At 43.6% G+C, this 20,998-nt stretch overlaps 1 protein-coding gene across 7 annotated transcripts in view; it reads right to left on the bottom strand.

The window, feature by feature from the left end:
• CDCA5 (cell division cycle associated 5) overlaps window positions 1-19,132 on the bottom strand; it is a 42,399-nt gene extending 23,267 nt beyond the window's left edge. For 4 of the 7 annotated variants that reach the window (XM_085851927.1, XM_085851928.1, XM_085851929.1 and 1 more), the window contains exons 1-3: window positions 18,931-19,132; window positions 12,714-12,760; window positions 274-357 (exon numbers count right to left, since the gene is read on the bottom strand). In XM_085851927.1, the coding sequence (XP_085708053.1) occupies window positions 274-357; window positions 12,714-12,760; window positions 18,931-19,018 (219 nt within the window). In that variant the 5' untranslated portion in view covers window positions 19,019-19,132. The remainder of the gene's footprint in view (window positions 1-273; window positions 358-12,713; window positions 12,761-18,930) is intronic. The other 3 variants (XM_085851930.1, XM_085851932.1, XM_085851933.1) reach the window with 1 other exon arrangement.
• Between the last annotated feature and the right edge of the window lie 1,866 nt (window positions 19,133-20,998).

Genomic DNA, 20,998 nt, shown 5'->3' with positions numbered 1-20,998 from the left:
TTAGAAATGTGGAAGGCAAGAGAAACAAAGAAGGCATGAAAGTGGAATCGTAGGAGATACAAGGAATGGCAATGGAAGAGGGATTAATGATAAATACAGAATGGGAGAGGGGGTGAATTAATTTTTTTGAGTGGAGAATAAAAAGTAAGAGAGGAATCAACATTTTGAAGTATAGACTAAAGAGATGGCTCCAACTAAACCAGTCTCAGATAATTGGCTTAAAACTATCCATCCTTGCAACAATTGCAATGCGACATTAAACTAATGACCTACTCTTATTCTTCGAGGATTAATCATTTTACGTGTCGATACTGGTTCCACATTTTCTTCCTCTTCCACATTCTTCTTCCCCATTTCCTACAAAGAGAGGAATAAAAATGTAAACACCCAATATAATATATATATATATATATATATATATATATATATATATATATATATATATATATATATATATATATATATATCACAGCTAAGATAAAACCAACAAACCAAAAATACATGAGGTCATTACCTCCACCACCAAAGGTGGAAGGAGGTTATGTTTTCATCGCTATTTATCTGTGAACAGGATATCTCAAAAAGTTGTGGACTGTTTCGGGTAAAACTTGGTGAACAAGTCAGGTGAGTGAGAAGGCCGACATGATTCAATTTTTGTGAAGATCTGGATACTATAAATTTTAATTTTTAAATTAATTTTAATTTTAATTAAGATACATTCTTCACCATTGAGAGATGAGGTCAAAAAGTATTTCAAAAATTTATTGAGCCCGATATGTTCTACTTGATCAGGCATTGCATGGTGGAGGTATGGGCTCCACCGAGTGCCCTTCGAGTTTTGGGATTGCTATGAAGTTTCCAATATGAAAGGGGCACCAAGAGGATTTTTTTATGCTATACAGTATACAGGGATGCATAATATTAATAGCCCTGGCCCAGGTTTGTTTTCATAATTGATATACAGTACATACATAACCGGGCGTAGTGGCATGCGCCTGTAATCCGGCTACCCGGAGGCTTGGGTTGGAGGATCGCTTGAGGACGGGAGCTCTGCGCTGGGCCGCGCTATGAGAGGGTGTAGGGCAGCCCGCAATCACGGCGAAACCCAATCCTTATCCCTGTGTCGTAAGAGGCGACCAGGGTTGCGTCAGGAATGGAATCCGGCGTAAAACCTATGCCAAATCAGTAGGCGGATCATAACGGATGATCCGCTGTGGCGACCCCTAACGGGAGCAGCCGAAAGACGAACAGCAACATACAGTAATCCCTGCCCCGTAGAATGCTGATTCGTTATTGTGCTCTTTGTCCTGGAGAAAACTTTTACTTATCATTTGTACTGTTTGCAGAAGCTCAGGGCCAATTAGCACTGTTTACTCCGCCTTCATTTTACAGCAGGATAAGGATCCTCCCACTGCTGACATATCAGAGGAGTCTGAGTGAGGGGAATTATTATGAATGAAATTTGTACATATTTTATGTTTTTGGTAATACTGTTGTGTGTCGACTTCAGAGCACCGCAGCGAGTGCATCGGTAAAGGCCCTGTCACACCTTGACGTTTTAGCCAGCGTATGCCGACGTATGAAAAATTTGTCTAAAACGCTGGCACACATCGAATACGTATGGGTAAGTTTTGTATCCGTTAAGAGCACGCTGGCATATGTCGTAGGACGCCGAACTGTTTGACAAATTTTCCATGCTTGAAATTTTTCGACGTATGCCAGCGTATGACTCACACGTTCCGCATAATGCTGGCCATAAGTTGTAGGCATGTTACGCGATCGTTGACACACGTTACTTGTAAGTTACTCATAAGTCGAAACACGTCGAGGTAATGTTTAGCATACCCGAAACTTATTTCTAACCTATGAGTAACGTGTTGTAGGCACGTTACGCGATCGTTGACACATGTTACTTGAAAGTTACTCATAAGTCGAAACACGTCGAGGTAATGTTTAGCGTCAGTGTTCCAGACTCCATGGTTTTTTTTGGTTTTTTTTTTTTTTCTTCGGTATGACGGTGATGTTCGACACTTCGATTTCTAGTGCGGTTATAATATAATCTCTATTATAATACCAAGCTTGCACACTAAAAACTCGGCTCACCGTCACACGATCCCTATGAAATTGCTGTGGCACTTAACGGACATGCCGACAATGTTTGGGAAGTCTTAGCGTTCCATAGTACCACTTGCATTTTGCACAATGCGTATTTTTGTCATTCCACATGTACGGTCTATCATCTGCTACCAGCTATGTTGTACTGCTATCCCGTGCATGTGCACGGGTATCGCTAGTATAATTAATAGGCTACCGCTTAATGATTTAAATCATAACTGCACTAGAAATTGAAGTGTCAACATCACCGTCATACCGAAGAAAAAAAAAAAAACAGGGAGTCTGGAACACTGACGCTAACAATTACCTCGACGTGTTTCGACTTATGAGTAACTTACAAGTAGCGTGTGTCGACGTGTGTCAACGATCGCGTAACGTGCCTACAACTTATGGCCAGCGAATGCGGAACGTGTATCATACGCCGAGTACTTCGAAAAATTTTCAACATGCTGAAAATTTGTCGACGTACTCTGCGTACTACGACGTCTGCCAGCGTGCTTCAGCGTGCTCTTAACGTATACAAAACTTACCCATAACGTATTCAACGTGTGCCAGCGTATTTGGCAAGTTTTTCATACGTCAGCATACGCTGGCTAAAACGTTAAGGTGTGACAGCGGCTTGACACTTCGATGTCTAGTGCAGTTTTGTGATTGTAGTGATTTGAATCGTCGAGCCGCAGCCTATTAATAGCCTACGACACGTGATCGTCGGCGATACGCTGCCGCGCTACGCATAAGTTAGACTATCGTTGGGCATAGGTTGTGAACGCCGACAACACGCTCAGCATTCGTTGATACAAGTTATCTATATGTTATCGAAACGTTCTGTGTACGTTAATAATACGTTATGCATACGTCCAACTCGTTATGAATACGTCCAAAACTGGAAAAAAACATCAATGGTTCAGCGTACGCCAGCGTTTTACATACATTTTGATACCTTGCCATACGCTGGCTAAAAAAACGTCAAGGTGTGACAGGGCCCTAACCCAGAGAGCATCACGGCAGAAAATAAATAAAAACACTAATGTGCCCTTTGTGTTGTTTTAAGGATGAAACCAAGATACGACAGGAGACAGAAGGGTAATGTTGTAAGAAATCGTAATTAATCCATAATGTCTATATTAAGCACAATAATTTTTATTCAATGCAACAATTAATGACTTTCCTCATAATCGCCATATTAAATAAGTATGAACGTTACATACAGCAATGCAGCTGTACAATAAATCAAGACAAGACGTGGCAAGTTTACTCAAGTAGTTCGCACATTAAACCCCAACAGACTATAAATGAGCGAAGGGCCGGCAGTGAGCACCGAATTGAAGGATCAAAGTCCGAAAGGTGTGCACAAATGGTGAAGGCAACACAGGCAGTCAGTCTGTCACGGTCAACCAGTCCTCAGAAGGTGAATCACCAAAGCATGGAAAAGAACCCAAGTCAATCGGTACGGCTGCAATCGAGATAATGAAGAAGGGAACTCAAGCTGAAAAGGATGAGGTGGTTGAAGGACAGGAAAGCTTGGAGGGACGAATAAGCTCCGAGGATACGCACAGGTCAACACGCCGAGTGCCTTCTCAAAATGGAATGAAAATCAAGCAGAATGGTGCCAACGAGGGAATATAAGGAGCAATGTTGGAATCATCACCAAGATGATAGGAATGCAATGTCCAACAGGGAGGTCCCACGAATAGTTGAGGGAATTCAGCTGAGAGCAATACCTCCACGAGTATGTACAAGAGAAACTGAATCTCCACTGACCAGCGGAAGCGGGTTAAAGTGTATTCGTCATGGGAAGGGAAATACCTCAAGACCACGATTAGTCGTCGTGGGAAGGGGAATACTTCAAGACCACGACCACGATTACATTTTCTGCTTTCATGTTCTGCTCTCGTGAATACTTCGCCTACAGAAGACCACAATTCCTCCTTCACAGAGTATGTCGGTTTTAAAATTATGTGCACTCCTCCAAACAGATCGCAGCAGCTCAAGAGAACGCGTCAACGCCTTTTTTTCTCCGTCTCGACCTTATCTCCCCTTTCGATTCTAAAACTGTAGTTGCCTTTTTCATCTTACTGTTGTTGTGGTTATTGCTGTGACTTCACAGGAAAGGTCACAACAAATATAACCTTTCCCAATCAGAATTACATGAATACAATAATACCTCATTTAGCATTGTATAGGTGTTCCAGACACGACGTTAAGCAAAACGATGTTAAGCAGGGTATAATTTCCCATAGACCTGCATGTATAAATGGGGGGATGCGACCTGACGACGTTATAATTGTAACTTCTGTTAGCATCGTCGATAGCATGAAGCAGATTAATATACAGTATATAAATTAATATAGAGTATATTTAAAGCCTGGTGTTGCCTTAATGGTTAGGGTGGCAGGCTTGGGATACCACGGTCCTGAGTTGAAATCCCGCTCTGCTGTTGAAGTAATACCAGGTGGGGTTAACTCAACCTGTCATCCTACCGAGGTTGGCAAATGAATACCAGTGTACTGGGGTAATAACCATTTGGGGTAACCTGCGTCGGAGTGGCGACCCGTCCAGGACTGTACTCCTAGCCAAGGAAACTTCCTCGGCAGCCCTATATGCCATTATGGCATGAAAGGAATGGTATTATTTATATAGATGCTAAAAGAATACATATCTGAAAATTAACAAAAACAAAAAGTTCATTTTAACACTCACCAGTCTTATCTTGGAGCTCGTGTCGGCCGTGTTGATGTCACTGTATGCCTTTGCCTTGATGTGGGATTGGGGTCGGTAGGAGTTGTTTGGGAGAGGAAGGGGTAGGTGGGGATATTTGCATTACCCTCCTGAGAGTCTGGTGCAAGTGCAAGCTGTTTTCTTTTGAAAAATGAGTGGAGAAAGTGGTCTTGGCATCCTTTTTCCTTGCAGAGTTCATTGTAGCATGAAAAAGCATCCAACGCCAATCCTATCACCACAGTGCTGTGCCCCAAACCAGGATCATTTTTAAACGCGAGATCCAGGGCCTGATATTCTTTCTTCAGGCTGTTTGAAAGAATTTTGCATGTTAAAGTCCACACTGGTTGGTCCCTCTTCTGTTGCTTCTTCAGCCTCTTCTTCTGCCCACTGTTGGTCGAGCTCTATCAGGTCCTCATTGGTCAAACTCTCCCCATGAGAGTTAAGCAACTCTTCCACATCTCATGTATTGACTTGGTCAAATCCCACTTCGGCGATTTCATTGTGCACTGTGAGTAGCTCAGGTTCAAATCACATGAAGTCGTTGATGCACTCTGGCCAAACCTTCCTCCAAACACCATCATGCAGTTTTCCATGACTTCCCTCTAGGCATCAGCAATGTTTTCAATGGCTTTTACGATGTTAAAAAGACTGCCAGAAGTCTCAAATGGATTGGCTGTCTTTGCCATCGGTCTCACAGATTGGGTGAGAAAACGTGCATTGCAGGTAGTAAGCCTTGAATACTGCGATGGTGCCCTGATCCATCAGCTGTTGGAGAGAAGTTGTGTTTGGAGGAAGAAACACAACTTCAGTTTTGATGTCAGCTGATACCACTGTCTGCATGTCAGTACTCACAGTAAGCCTGGTGTTGGCTTAGTGGTTAGGGTGACGGCTTGGGATCCTCAGGTCCTGAGTTCAAGCCCCGTTGGCCGCTGAATTAAAATACACCAGGAGGTTGACTCAGCCTGTCATCCTTCCGAGGTCGACAAAATAAGTACCAGTGTACTGATAAGGGTGACACTGCATCAGCGGCATAGCCGCATCCCAACCAATGATGCAACCAGCAGCCACAGGCTGCACTTGATAGAGAGAGCACTCACAGTCTCACCAGTAATCTTGACACTGCAGGTTTCTTTCTGCACCGCTTAAAAAGCTCAAACCAACCTCGGCTCGCTGTAAAATTATTCACGATTGAACTTTCGCCGCCTTCTTGTTTTAATTTTTCAAACAAACTATTAGCCTTTTCCATAATAACTAGCTGGCTCAGGGGCATATTCTGCTCATTTTGGTCCTCAATCCACACAGACAACAGTTTCGTCATTCACGAAACATCACACTGCTTCTACTATGTCACCTTAGTTGCAGTCAAAGGAGTCACATTTTGGCCAGTGAATCCAATTTTGTCCAAAAGTTTAAAAGTTGTCCTCATCGTGGTTATGGCATGATCACCTGAATTGAAGCACCTTTTCACCTTCATTTTCTGATCTCGTGTTAGACTTTTTCGAGACCCTTTGCTTTCAGAAGCAACATTGACACTAATTGGGCGTATTGACGCCATAGTTAACAAAAAAAAGCAAGCATTACAACGTTACAATGCAGTGGGAGAAAAAAAAAGTGCCGAATGTCGTGCCTCAAATGGTGTGATGCATTTTTTTTTCTTTGGGGGAGGGGGGGTTGCACTGCAAGGATGCATTCATGTCACTGAGATGCATTTGTGCACCTTTTTTAAAAAAATGCATTTTCATTGAAAGCCAATCATTAAATATTGTGGAAGTAACATTCCTGAAAAGCGCATCTTTCCCCGAGAGCTGGACTCCACTGCTTTACACACCTATTATAAAATATGACAAGGACACCAATAAGCAGAATGGATTTCTAGTGCAGATACTTTTGCCCTCAAGTGTATGTAAAATTTAAGAAGAGACAAATTAAAATAATTTGCAGCAGATCGTGCGAAAGTATTATACTGTATACAAGTACAGTACTGTATTTCAAACGACGCTATCATGAAACAATGTGAATCGGGGTTTAACTGTATACTGGTTGGTCACAATACTTATTGATATTATTAAAAAAAAATGTTTTTCACCTGCGACTGGAGGGAATAACCAATTAGATCTCACCGAATCAATTACCTCAGGTGGCTCGGATTATGGATAAATGGACTTCTAGCCGAAGAAAGCTACAAAAAGCAACCATGAAAAGCTACGAAAGCCCTTTGCCATTTCAAACGCTACCCGACGTGATTGGGTCACTGTCTATTGTATTTATACGGGGTGATGTTTTTTTATTTTTTTTTTGAGAACCCTAAATAATTCCCATATACTAAAAACTATACCCGATAGGAACCTAATATTTTGTGTAAATGAAGCCTAATGTTACAGAAAGTTGGTTTCATCTTTCTGGGCATGTAAATTCACAAAATACTCGTTTATGGCCAAGTGAACAATTTTATATAATGCATGAAAGGCCATTGCATTCCGTGAAAAATTGGTGTTTGGTGTGCTGCAAGTCAGCAATGAATGATTGGCCAAATTCTCCTCTCAGAAATGGTAAACTCAGGACGTTACATCAACATAATCCATGAGTTTCTTGGGCACCGAACTGACGATGAAATCAACCAAGGATGGTTTCAGCAAGATGATGCCACGAGTCACACTTCACGATACAGCATGAACGAACTTCAGCTACTCTTTGGTGACCGTGTAGTGTCCAAGTTATTTTGGCCACCTCGATCCCCAGATCTTATGTCGCACATATTTCTTTTTGAGGGGATATTTTAAGGATATAGTGTACGCTACAAATCCACATGCTCTTCGTGAATTAAAAGCAATAATCAGCGACACAATCAGCAATATTCCCCAAGAAATGCGACACTCTGTGCTGGAGAGCATGCTGCGAAGAATGAATTTGTGCCTGAAATGTGGTGGTCGACACTTTCACCACTTCATTTAAGGAAATCAATTGTGTGGATCATGTCACATATTTCTATGAAATTTGGCCACATTTATGCAAAATATTAGATTCCTCACCGATATAGTTTAGTGTATGGGAATTATTTAGGATTCTCGAATTAAAATAAATAAATAACAATCACCCTGTGTGAATATATACCGTGCCGATAGAAAGTCTACAACCCCTTTCAAATTTTTCACCTTTTGTTGCCTTATAGCCTGGAATCAAATTAGGTTAAATCAACCTTTACCCACATTTTTTTTTTGTATACCTTGGTCGAGGCTCGTATGAGAGCTAACACACAACTCACAGCAATGAGGCATGAGACAAGAGGGGCGGGAGTGGAAGGGACAAAACATTGGGGAACAGACACATTAGGTGAACTGTGGAAGGCAGAGGGATGGGGATGGGACGGGGAACATGGAATGGGGAGGATAGAAATTGAAGGTAATGGGGAGAAAAAACAAACAAACAACAAAAAAAAAAAAAACGATCAAACACCGAGTGGAACCGGTAGGCCTCAAGCCTAGGCCTAGGCCTCAAACACCAGGTAAGAACGTCGACAAAAATACTCACAAAATAGCACGATTTTTGAAACAAAACCGAACTAGGAACACACATTAACATGTAGGTGAGAAAATTAAACAGTTAAAACGGGACAAATAACAACCGGAAACTTAACTTTGAGAACGTCAGCAGGGAGCCCCGAAGGAGACCTCTTGCCGCTCCAAAACCGGAAGCGGAAGTCCAATTTATTTACACATTGTAACCCACAACTTCCAAGTGAAAAACAAATTCTACAAATTTCAGAAAATCAATTAAAAATACAAAACCTTGGTTGGAAAAGTGTCCACCACTGAGTTAATACTTGGTGGAAGCACTTTTGACAGCAATTACAGCCGAGTCTGTTGGGATAGGTTTCTACCAACTTTGCACACCTTGATTGGGCAATATTTGGCCATTCTTCTGCACAAAACTGTTCAAGCTCAGTCAATTTACATGGGGAGTGTTGATGGACAGCAATCTTCAAGCCATGCCACAGATTTTCGATTGGATTTAGGTCAGGGCTCTGACTGGGCCACTCAAGGACATTTATCATTTTGTTCCTTAGCCACTCCAGTGGAGCTTTGGTTGCATGCTGAAAGGTGAACTTCCGTCCCAATTTCAGCTTTCTTGCAGAGGGCAGCAGGTTTTCCTAGAGGATATTTCTGTATTTTGCTCCATCCATTTTCCCTTTCATCCTGGCAAGTGCCCCAGTTCCTACTTATGAGAAACATCACCATAATATGATGCTGCCACCACCATACTTCAGTCGGGATGGTGTTCTTTGGGTGATGTGCTGTGTGTGTGCCAAACATAACGTTTTGCATTTCGGCCAAAATGTTCCATCTTGATTTCGTCAGACCACAACATTTTTTGCCACAAGGCTGTATAATAGTTCTGAGAGTCAAGAGGTCCAAAGCAATGATCTTCACTTTTATATAGAAGGGGGGGGGGGCACTTTTCCCGATATAGCATCAGTGTGAGAGCCGCCACACCGCCTGCAGGGGCTGCTATTAGGCCCCGTCACCACGTACTCTTCTCTGTTGTGGTTAACTGGGCTGCAAGCATTATTGTTTGTATACTGCAACCACCTCCTGATGTAGTTGTGCAACGTTTATGCTTTGCGTTGGAACGCTCATTTGAAACCATTATGTCAATTTAAAAATTCAATTTCATTGTATTTATGGCAGATTATGATGGGGCGTTTTCATATTTGTGTATTCTCGGCTGCACTTTAGGCTGCCAGTGGCTCGCGGGCCGTGCAATGAAGAACAGTGGAATAAAATATCTGAATATAGTTAATGGGTCTAAAGTGTCAAGGGCTCGAAGAGGTCGACAGGGTGAAAAGGCTGAATAGGTCTCAGGGGGTATAAAGGGTCTTTAAAGGTATAAAAGTCGAAAAAGTATCTTCCAATAGTCCGTAATTAATAGACATAATCAAGGTCCAAGTCATGTTAAAAACAACACGTAATTCATAGACGTACTCAAATAGGTCGACCAAGGAGTCACCTCGATGAGGTACCATCCATCCATGTTTTTTGGTTTTATATACAGTATATACATATCAAGTCAATCAGATGAAATTGACGATTTATGTGACCTTAGCCTTTGAACTATTGATCTTTAAAAAGATCTAAAGCAGTGATCTTTAAAAAAAAAAATGTGTCTTGCAGACGATTGACAGAGACAGACAAACAGAATAACAGGCCAGCCCAACTCCGTGGGAGTAACTCCTGTGCAGCTCACGGGATGACAGGATTGGAGCAAAGCCTTTGGGACCCCCATCTTTGACGGGAAGAAAAGCACGGGGTAACTTTCCTGGGTCGGATTACCGTGGGATGTGTCGTCCACCAGACGGTGGTCTCCTCGGGTTAACCTGAGGCGGTCGATTCAGGTGGGTGCCTGGCATGTCCTATTACTTCGAGAGAATGATCACCCGTCTCTGCTATCATCTAAGCTCCAGCTTTTAGACATCGGTAATGCAGCACTCTCCGAGGTTCGGAGAGTGGATAGTGGTGAGATCATGGTGGGTGGTTACACCTACTACTGGTCTGATCACTCTGATCGTCACCATACCCAAGGAGCTACTGTAGCTGTGTCCAATAAGCTGATTCCCATGATAATTGAGGGAACACCGGTCAATGAACATATTATGAGACTGAGGATTTGTCACTCCTTGGGTGTCATTTCGCTGGTCTGTATATGCTCCGACTGAAGCAATTGATCTCACTGTGAAGGAGGCATTCTATGTTGTGCTCGATCAGTGCCCCAGGCGAGATACTCTTCCAGTCTTGCTGGATTTTAATGCATAGACTGGCACTGATAAGGATGTCCATGGGGAAGCCTGAAGAGTTGTGGAGCGCCTTCAAGACTACCATCCTTGATGTTGCCGGTGGATGTATTGGAACTCACCGTAGGGTGAAGAAGAATTTTGTCTCTCAAGGGACACTGGATACCATTGACCAGAGTCGCAGGGCCAGGCATCATGGCCAAGCTGAGCTGTTCAAGGAGCTGAGGCGTAAAACTGTACGGGCGCTGTGGGCGGACAAGGAGGCCAATGTGCGAAGAATCTGTGAAGGCGTAGAACATCACCTGTGGACGAGTAATTCTCAAACTGCTTCCAGAGGAATTTGTGCATTGCATTCCTCCAAGCCCGTCCCTCAGTGTACTGCAGTTAGAGTGGAGGGTGGTAGGCTCTTGACAGAGGAGTCCGAAGTGAAAGCCCACTGGGCCGGCTACTTTGAGCGGTTGTACCAGGCTGACCCACCGAGCTGTTGAGTTTGATATAAGGGATATTACTATCCCCATCACTGACCATTCAATCAATTGTGAACCATCTTCATTTGTGGAAACACGCTGTGGTGAACTCGTTGAAAAGGTGTAAAGCCCCTGGGATTTGTGGCATCCATGTTGAACTTCTCAAGACTGGTGGAAATGCTGTACTCCTATTATTGCATGCAGTTCTGTGCTCCGTTTGGAGCACAGGCATCATCTCAACTGAATGGAAGAGCGGGGTTATTGTCCCTCTCTAGAAAAGGAAGGGTAATCACCAGTACTGAAACAACTACCGAGGGGTGACACTGCTTTCAGTGCTGGGCAAGGTCTTTGCTCGGATAATTCTTTAAAGGGTTCGCCACCATCTGCTTGAGCACCAGCGTCCAGAGCAGTCGGGCTTTACACCAAAGAGGTCAATGAATGACCGCATCCTTGCTCTCTGGGTCCTTACCAAACGCAGACGAGAGATTTGTTCGGCACAGGCTGCTTGCAGCCTATGTTGATCTCTGCAAAGTGTTTGATTCAGTGAATCGGGATGCCCTCTGGAGGATTTTCAGTCTTTGGGGTGCCACCAAAACGGATCGATCCGATTTCTGAACTATACTCTGGTACAGAGAGTGCTGTGAGGTGTGGTAGTTCCATCTCCGACTTGTTTCAAGTTATAACTGGAGTTTGTTAGGCGTGTGTATTGCCCCCACATTCTTCAACACTTGCGTGGACTCGATTCTGGGGAAGATGTCAGAGATCAAGCTATGGTGCATCACTTGGGAATGTCAAGATCTCTGACAATATTTCACAGATGATGCAGTCATCCTTGTGGAGACGCTGGATATCTTTCAGGGGCCCTCAAAGCGATGAATGAGGAATTGAAGCTGCTGGGATTATGGGCTTCCTGGATCAAAACAAAGATACAGGCTTTCAACGACATATTGTCTGTACCTGTTTGTGGTGAGGATGTTGAGGTCACAGAGAGATTTACTTAACTTGGCAGTGATATTTATGTCTCCGCATGTTGTGAGCCAGAGATGAATAGATGTCTGGGTCGGGCCTGGGGAGTCATGGATTCACTGCATCATGGGGTGCGGCGCTGTCAGTATCTGAGCAGAAGAACGAAAGTCTGAGTCTTCAGGTCCTTGGTGCCTTCAGTCTTGCTCGAAGGATGTGAGACTTAGACTCTGACAAATGGTCTGAGATGAAAACTCAACTCCTTCGGTACCAGGTCTCTTCGGAGAATCCTTGGCTATCGCTGATTAGACTGTGTCCAACGAGCGGTTGCTGAGTGAGACTCAAATGAGATTTGTTATCTGTGTAATCTGTGAGTGTCAGCTGCGGCTGTACGGACATGTGGCTTGTTTTCCTGACACTAATCCTGTTCACAAGATTCTCTCAGCGAGAGAGCCTCATGAGTAGAAAGGCCAACGACTACATCCCGTTGCAATATTGGAATTATATTTTTCACAAACACATTATTGTAATTAATCCAGGTAATTCCAGAAAAATTCCCATTCACAACTGTATTGTGTAAATTTCTCAGCAGGATTGCAGTGCAGCACAAAAATGTTATCTTGGAAAAGGATGTCACATATCAGAAAAATCACATGAAAGCCTACCATGTTTCGTCTCGTCTTTCGCTGCGTGCATGATTTCACCAAGTTACCTACAAAAAATAAGGAAGTAAATAAATTTACATTGCAAAAACATTAAATATGATATTTTTTAAAAAGTTTTTCAGCCAAATCCCATAGTCAAGCATCATCAACACAGTAAAATCAGTTAGAAAAACTCCATTCAAGGAATACTTTGTTTCTTTTTGTAAATACAGGCTTTTTTTTGTTATTATTTTTTTCTTGATGCATTTCTTTGTTTTTGTTTTGTATGCAATGTCGAGGCTCGTATGAGAGCAAACGCACAAAACGTATAAGGGGAGCAGGAGACAAGAAGGGCGGGAGAGGGAAGAACAAAACAGTGGGGAACAGAGACATTCGGAGATCTGTGGAACGGTGAAGGAAGGGTTGGGGTACATAAGATGGACACTACAGGGACTTTCAGGTCCTCACACAGCAGGGACTTTCAGGAAGGAAAGCAGGGAATTTGAAGGAGATGCGTTTGGGATGGATTAACGGGGGTAGAAAAGATCATGGTTTTGGATGGGAAAAGACAAGATGGTAGTGAACAGCTGTTTTGAAGACCTGGAGGGAAGAGTGGGATTGAAAAGAGTGTGGGAGTTTGTTCCAAAGGTGGGAAAAGAGAGGAATTAAAGAGTGAAGGTGAGCAGTGATTCTTGATTTTGGTAATTTTACCAGAAGGGTGTTGCTGGCGGACCTTGAGCGCCCTGAGGAAATATGGGGAAAAATATCACAGAGCGTTGATGCTACCGAAGCAGTCTCCTGGGCTATTGGGCACAATCCTGGATGGGTCGCCACTCCGACACAGGATACCAGCAAGCTGGCACTCATTTTGCCGATCTTGGGAGTATGACAGGCAGAGTCAACCCCACCTGGTATTACTTCAACAGCTGAGTGGGATTTGAACGCAGGATCCTAGGATCCCAAACCACCTCCCTTACCATTTAGCCAATACCAGGCATACTGTGTGTGTGTGTGTGTGTGTGTGTGTGTGTGTGTGTGTGTGTGTGTGTGTGTGTGTGTGTGTGTGTGTGTGTGTGTGTGTATATATATATATATATATATATATATATATATATATATATATATATATATATATATATATATATATATATATATATATATATATGAAGAAGGGGCTTCCAACCAAAAGTAAAAAAACTAGATCGACTCCACGAATTTGAGCAAAAAAGCAAGAGCAGACCTGGGCTTGGGCAACGTTTCGCCGGCTTCATTCGGTAAAGTAGACCCTGAGCCGCGCCACGTGTCCGGTTTCTATTTCAATACGACCGCTCATTTCCGGTCACGTACTGGTGCTCGAGGTCAAATGGAGGAGTAATTCTTTAAATTTTATTTTGCAAAAGCAAAAACAAATGTCAAATCACATCATTGAAGGGATACTCTGCTCTTTTTTTGTTTAGATTTACACGTGATCTCGTGTTGTATGTGTGTGGGTGAGCACGTGTGTGCACTTGTTGTTTTTGTTTTTCCGGGGCACGGACACGGCTGGTTTCATGTCTGGGCATGATGAGGTGTTGGTTGTGCGAGTGTTGTGCACATGTGGATGTGGTGTTTGGGATTGAGTGTTTGTTGCTCATCTTATCCAACCGTTTGCACCATCCAGTTTTCCCCATTTGCATTAGAGGTGTGTATTGTGTGGGTATGTCCAACGTCTCCCCAGTTAGACCATCCTCCTGGCTCTTCACGTGCCACGCTTCCAAAATCAACCTGTGCCGTTTGTTACGTGTAGTGTCCAGGACACGGGTCCCATCAAAATCAAACTTATGGCCAGATTGCAGGCAATGATGTGCTATGGCTGACTGGGTCACCTTTCCAAGACTAATTGCTCCATCATGTTCATCTAGTCATCGTTTCAAATTCCTTCCAGTTTCACCATCGTGGAATTGGTCACATTCTTTGCATGATGAATGGTAAACTACTCCAGATTTATCACCAGTTGGTATTGGGTCCTTTAGTTTTGAGATGACATTACGGATGGTGTGTGGAGGCTTGTCGGCTACGCCAATCCGTGCACCACGTACTATCCTGCCAATCCTTTCAGAAAGGCCCGGGTAATATGGCAGTACACAGTGCTCAAGTGTGTCTGAGCAGGACTCCTCAAACCAATCTGATTTCTTTAATTGCCTCGGCTTTGGAAGATGACAACGTCCATGCTCGAGCTGCTAAGGTCCGTGCTGAACTGCGTTTGTGTGAGAATGGGTTGCAGGAGTTAAAATCCAGTAATCTGCTGATGTGGGTTCGTTTTCTGTAAACAGAGGTCTTTTTGGAGCAGTCAGGTTTACGGTGAACCTCCACATACAAAAATGCCACTTTGCTTTCTTTTTCAATTTCCATTGTGAAGTTAATGCTGGGGAATACCCAGCCAAGTCGTCTCAGTAGGTGGTCTACCATGTTCGTACGCACAATGACGAAGGCGTCATCTACATATCTGTTCCAGTGTTCGTGGGAGCCAATTCTCATGAGACTCAAAGCAAGCATTTAGTTTTTAAAATATTTTTCACTACTTAAAAGAAATGGAAAGTGTGAAAGTTTCGTTTTAATGGCTTGTTTATGTTGCAGATTCTGTTGCAAAAGTGAAGATAGAGTCCGAGTTTGTGACAATTCGTTCCCTACATGCGAAGGTTTACATGAAATCACACCAGATTCACCAATGTACTATAAATGGATGAGGTGTAGTGTGGTGTGGTATGTTTATAACTTCAGAGCCGTCATATTCACAATCGCCGTTCCCTCCCTAAAAGTTTTCTCTGCAGTTGTTTCGTATGCAGCCTGTGCCTGCTGATTGCATCACTTCGAGAAGCATGGCTGTACCACTAATGCAGTGTCCCTGTTACCAGTAAGCTGGTGCTCATTTTGCTGACCTCGGAAGGATGACAAGCTGAGTCAAACCGCCTAGTGATATTTAAACAGCAGAACAGAGGCTCAGTCTCAAGACCCAAAGATCGTAAGGCAGCCAAGCCACCTTTACCATGATGACAACACCAGTCTTTTCCCTGCAGTGTAAAACGACCAATCTGGATAGGAGAATTTTTCAAATGATTCTTCACCATTGAGAGATTGGGCCAAAAACGATATAATAGCACGATCTCAAAAAGTTGTGCACATGTTATGACAACATGAGGTGGAAGAGTTGGTTCGGTGACAAGAACCGGCAGATTAAATTTTAGTTCAGGTCAGAATCCAGATCTGGTGCATCAGTGGGATAGAAAACGTAAACTGTTCAGCCTCGCAGAGGTATGCACTCGAGTTTACAATTTGTTTGGTGGTTTTTATATCAACTTCATATCCTTCGGTGAGAAATACCAAAAAATTACCCCCGGTTGGGGGTGACGGTCATCTCTGAAGCTCTGTAGATGTGGATCTCTGATCGGCTTAGAATGGCTTCGATGTCGTCTTGTCTTTTGGGTCAACGTACAGACGAAAGCCCGGGAGTAAAAAGGATAGAAAATCTCAGATATCTAACTACATTTCTGAGTTATCTGGAGATCGATTTTGAAAATGGTTGATTTGGAACATTTATGATCAATGTGTCTTCAAAAGGATAGAAACCGGACCTCAGAAATCAAACCGCATTTCTGAGTCAAAAACGGCGGATGATTTCACAAGTTTACAGCATCGGTGACCTAGACATTGACCTTCAATCAGTCTAATGTCATACCGCCGTGCATCACTCATCGACCCCTACCGACATACCAAGTTTCATCAAGATCGGACAAAAATTTTTTGGCCGTATCACATCGACGATTTTTCCAACTTTGAAGACACGCGACTCGATAACCAGGACGAATTTCAGAAAACCGGCCCGAACAAATTTAGATATTGTTCCATATTATCAGGATCCGAAGAAATTTTGAAGATCGGATCACAAACGGCGGAGGAGATACATTTTGAAAATGGACGATTTCACAACTTTGGAGTGGCCTTGACCTTGACCTTCAATCATGTCTAAAGTCATACCGTCGTGCATCACTCATCGACCCCTACCTACATACCAAGTTTCATCAAGATCGGGCGAATTTTTTTTTTTGACCGTATCATATCGACGATTTTTCCAACTTTGAAGACACGTGACTCGATAACCAAGACGAATTTTTTAAAAAACCGGCTCGACCAAGTTTAGATATTGTTCCATATTATCAGAATCCAAAGGAATTTCGAAGATCGGATCATAAACGGCGGAGGAGATAGATTTTGAAAATGGACGATTTCGCAACTTTGGTGTGGGCTTGACCTTCAATCAGGTCAAAGGTCATACCGTCGTGCATCCCTCATCGACATCTACCCACATACCAAATATCAAGAAAATCGGAAGAAAAATGGGGACGTACGTACGTACGGACATCAAGACTGGTTTTATTAGGTCATCTCTAACGAGATGACCTAAAAAAGTAGGACAGCCTAACCTGAAGCACACCTGGATCAGGAGCAACAGCCACTCAAGCCCCCCCACACCCACCCACCCCGCCACTGCCCCACGACCTCCTGAGACCCTGAATTTTTATTAATGCCATGAACAAATTTTGGTACATCAAGGGTGATGAAGGTGAGAGTTGTGGTAAAGTTTCATTGAAATTGTGTGTGGAGTCCAGAATGGAGAGCAAATACCTATTTCAGTGGTCAACCCCTCCCCCTCCCTGTAGACCCCCTCAGTGAGTGCAGATTTTGATGTAGTCAAAAAAAAACTTTGGTGCATTACAGGTGATGGAGGTTGTAATCAAATTTCATCAAAATTGTGCATATGCAGTTTTGGAGAAGAGAGCAAATACCTATTTGGTATATTTGGGGGGGGGGAAAAGAACCCCCTGCAGATCCCCTTCATGAGCGCAGATTTTGATGCGGTCAATAAACCTTCATTCGGCATCAGATATGAAGCTTGCGGTCAAGTTTCATCAAAATCGTGTGTTTGGTTCTCACGATAACGACTGAAGTGTTTACGGACCAATTGACTCACTCACCTACGCTAAAACTAAAAAACGCATGCAAGCTCCGATTCATAATTGGTCAGTTTGGAAATACCTGTGACCCAAACGGACGATGTACCAAATTAAAAACAACAATTCGGTCAAACTGTTATAAAGAGGCCACCAGGCAAGTAGCTTTCCGAAACGTGCGATCGTAAAATTAACCACCTTTCATAACCGGTCGTGGCACGGCCCAGATTCGACGTCTATCGGTGACGTTTAACAGGTGGTCAAATGAAAATAAATCCATGCATTCAGGTGGTGATGGTAAATGAGAGGTGGTCACTCAAGACCAGGGACCACAGCAGTCCTAGATGGTAAACGAGAGGTGGTCACTCAAGACCAGGGGCCACAGCAGCCCGAGATGGTAAACGAGAGGTGGTCACTCAAGACCAGGGACCACAGCAGTCCTAGATGGTAAACGAGAGGTGGTCACTCAAGACCAGGGACCACAGCAGCCTGAGATGGTAAACGAGAGGTGGTCACTCAAGACCAGGGACCACAGCAGTCCTAGATGGTAAACGAGAGGTGGTCACTCAAGACCAGGGACCACAGCAGTCCTAGATGGTAAACGAGAGGTGGTCACTCAAGACCAGGGGACACAGCAGCCTGAGATGGTAAACGAGAGGTGGTCACTCAAGACCAGGGACCACAGCAGCCTGAGATGGTAAACGAGAGGTGGTCACTCAAGACCAGGGGCCACAGCAGCCCTAGATGGTAAACGAGAGGTGGTCACTCAAGACCAGGGACCACAGCAGCCCTAGATGGTAAACGAGAGGTGGTCACTCAAGACCAGGGGCCACAGCAGCCTGAGATGGTAAACGAGAGGTGGTCACTCAAGACCAGAGGCCACAGCAGCCCTCGAGTGAGAAAGAAGAGTTCGGAGTGGAGCAAGGCAGGAGGTATTTCACTCCATACAACAGTTCACACATGGAATGGTCTCCCTAGAAAGGAGTTGGGCAGCATGTATGAATGTATACGTGTAACGATTGTGACGTCTGTGACGTCGGTATTTATTCATACAGAGCACAGCAGGCAGGATGGGGGCAAACGGTCTCCTAATAACTCAAAACAAGTCTGTGGGTTCTCACAAACAATCCTGGTCGCTTGCCGTGCACGAACATGTCCACCGAGACGAGTGCGTTCTCTTCAGTCAATGGAAACGTCCTCGCTCTCGGACTCGCAACGGAAAGGCCTAATCTAATGCAATGGAACCTTACCCTGCTTCGGTCGAACAACGTTGATCTTTCTCACTTGCGGCATCATTTTGGAAGGTCCGGCCGTAGCCTTCGATCTTGTGCCGACCATCACCGAAACTTTCTCTTGGAGCGCTTAATCAAGTCAGGATGCGAATATTCGTATTTCCCGCCAACCAATTCTACATCTTTGTTCGGCCGAAGCAAAAATAAATAAATAAATATAAAAAAAACACGACGCGGAACTACGTCATTCGTCACGACATCATCACGTCGCAACGTCATTCGTCACGACGTCGTCACGTCGCAACGTCATTCGTCACGACGTCATCAAGTCGCAACGTCATTCGTCACGACGTCATCAAGTCGCAACGTCATTCGTCACGACGTCATCACGTCGCAACGTCATTCGTCACGACGTCATCACGTCGCAACGTCATTCGTCACGACGTCAACACGTCGCAACGCCATCACGTCGCAACGTCATCATGTCGCAACGTCACACGTCACAACGTCATCACGTCACAGGACATGCCGCAACGTCACCCGAACACTCGTTTCTATCTTGTTCGCTATGCTCATCTTTTCAATGTTATAGTTACCTCCTGCTTGGGTTTTTAATGGTCTGTCTTGCTCTCGCTTTGCATATTCACAGCCATTTCGGCTTCATTTCCCACAGTTCGGGAAGTGTATGTTGTTCGAATCGCAAGTTCCCTTTCAATTACCTCACGAAGACGCAGCGGTTTTTTTTAATTTTTAAAACCTTGTAAGACCGTATTAACAAGAAGTACGTATTCTTAACATAAATATACGTGCAATAATTATTACAATGTTGGACCTGCGAAGGGATCGTAAATGAAACACACACCTTTATTGTTTGTGGAACACGAGAGACCATGATTGGCATTTACTTGTTTAAGGATACTAATTAAACCAATTTAAAAAGAGCTTTTGCACAGAGACCTGTAAAATACGCGGATTCGTTGAAGCAGATTCGTGAGTCACGTGCCAAGACAAGACAGAAAGCACTCCAATCACGTGACCTTCCTCCTCCAATCCCGTGACCTTCCCCTCCAATCACGTGACCTTCCCGCTCCAATCACGTGACCTCTACGCTCCAATCACGTGACCTTCCCGCTCCAATCCGCATCGTCCCGATGAAAATAGACAGTTGGAGTTTTTGGTTTTTCCTCCTCTTTCCTTTTACCGATTCAATCATTCTCACTTGCTCGTTTTGCATGCACATGTTGTCCTGTCATCTTGCTCGAAAATTTGTCTGTCAAGAAAAACTCCCCAATACACATATTCTTGATTTACCTGTCCGAGGCAGCAGCTCACCTATCTTCCCAACTACTTCTGAGTCAGGATAATTAAACTCTTTCAAGGCTCCAAGAGAGCAGTGTCACCCCCCTCCCCCCCCATATCTCCTTTAATCCATCATTAGCACCACCAGCAGTTTTCCATCTTCGTTAACTACGATCATCCTTACATGCAAGTCTCTCTTTTCCTCTTCCCAATGATTTCACCCACGACCCACCTCGTTTCTCCCAGCAAGCAGTTGTCAGTACATTGTCTTTCACCTTACTCTTCCACGAGACCAGATTTTGGTAAAATATTTCATCAGTTAACATTATCTCCACCTACAACTAACTCTTCCAATAATAATTAATATGGAATAGGCAAAGCCGACAAGCGAACGTAGAATTCTTCTTACATTCGCTTCTGACTTTACCTAAAACTTGTTCACAACTGTACACTTGCCAACTATACCGTGGTACATGTAAGTACCGCACAGTTGATGATTTTGACGCAATTTCCGGTTACTTCGGCCTGGATTCGGGATCAGCGAACAAATAATGTAAACCACGATTAAAAATTATTTTTTGATGATGCGGGAGATATCTTTATTAAAATTAACTTTGGGAAAAAATAATTGAATAAATAAATAAGCAAACGATCACTTCTGGTCAAGAATAAAAGAAATTAAAGTTCCGGAAAGAGTTTCAAAATCACTCCCGGTAATGTTAGATACAAAATAAACACTTCCTGTCATGAAAAAAAAATCACTTTCGGATGTATAAAATTAACTTTG

Source organism: Eptatretus burgeri, chromosome 13 (genome assembly GCF_056783735.1).
Source record: "Eptatretus burgeri isolate ZD-2024b chromosome 13, Ebu_testis_v1, whole genome shotgun sequence".
Taxonomy (NCBI): domain Eukaryota; kingdom Metazoa; phylum Chordata; class Myxini; order Myxiniformes; family Myxinidae; genus Eptatretus; species Eptatretus burgeri.
The sequence above is the reverse complement of the archived record's forward strand: the minus strand, read 5'-3'. Positions and strand labels throughout refer to the sequence as shown.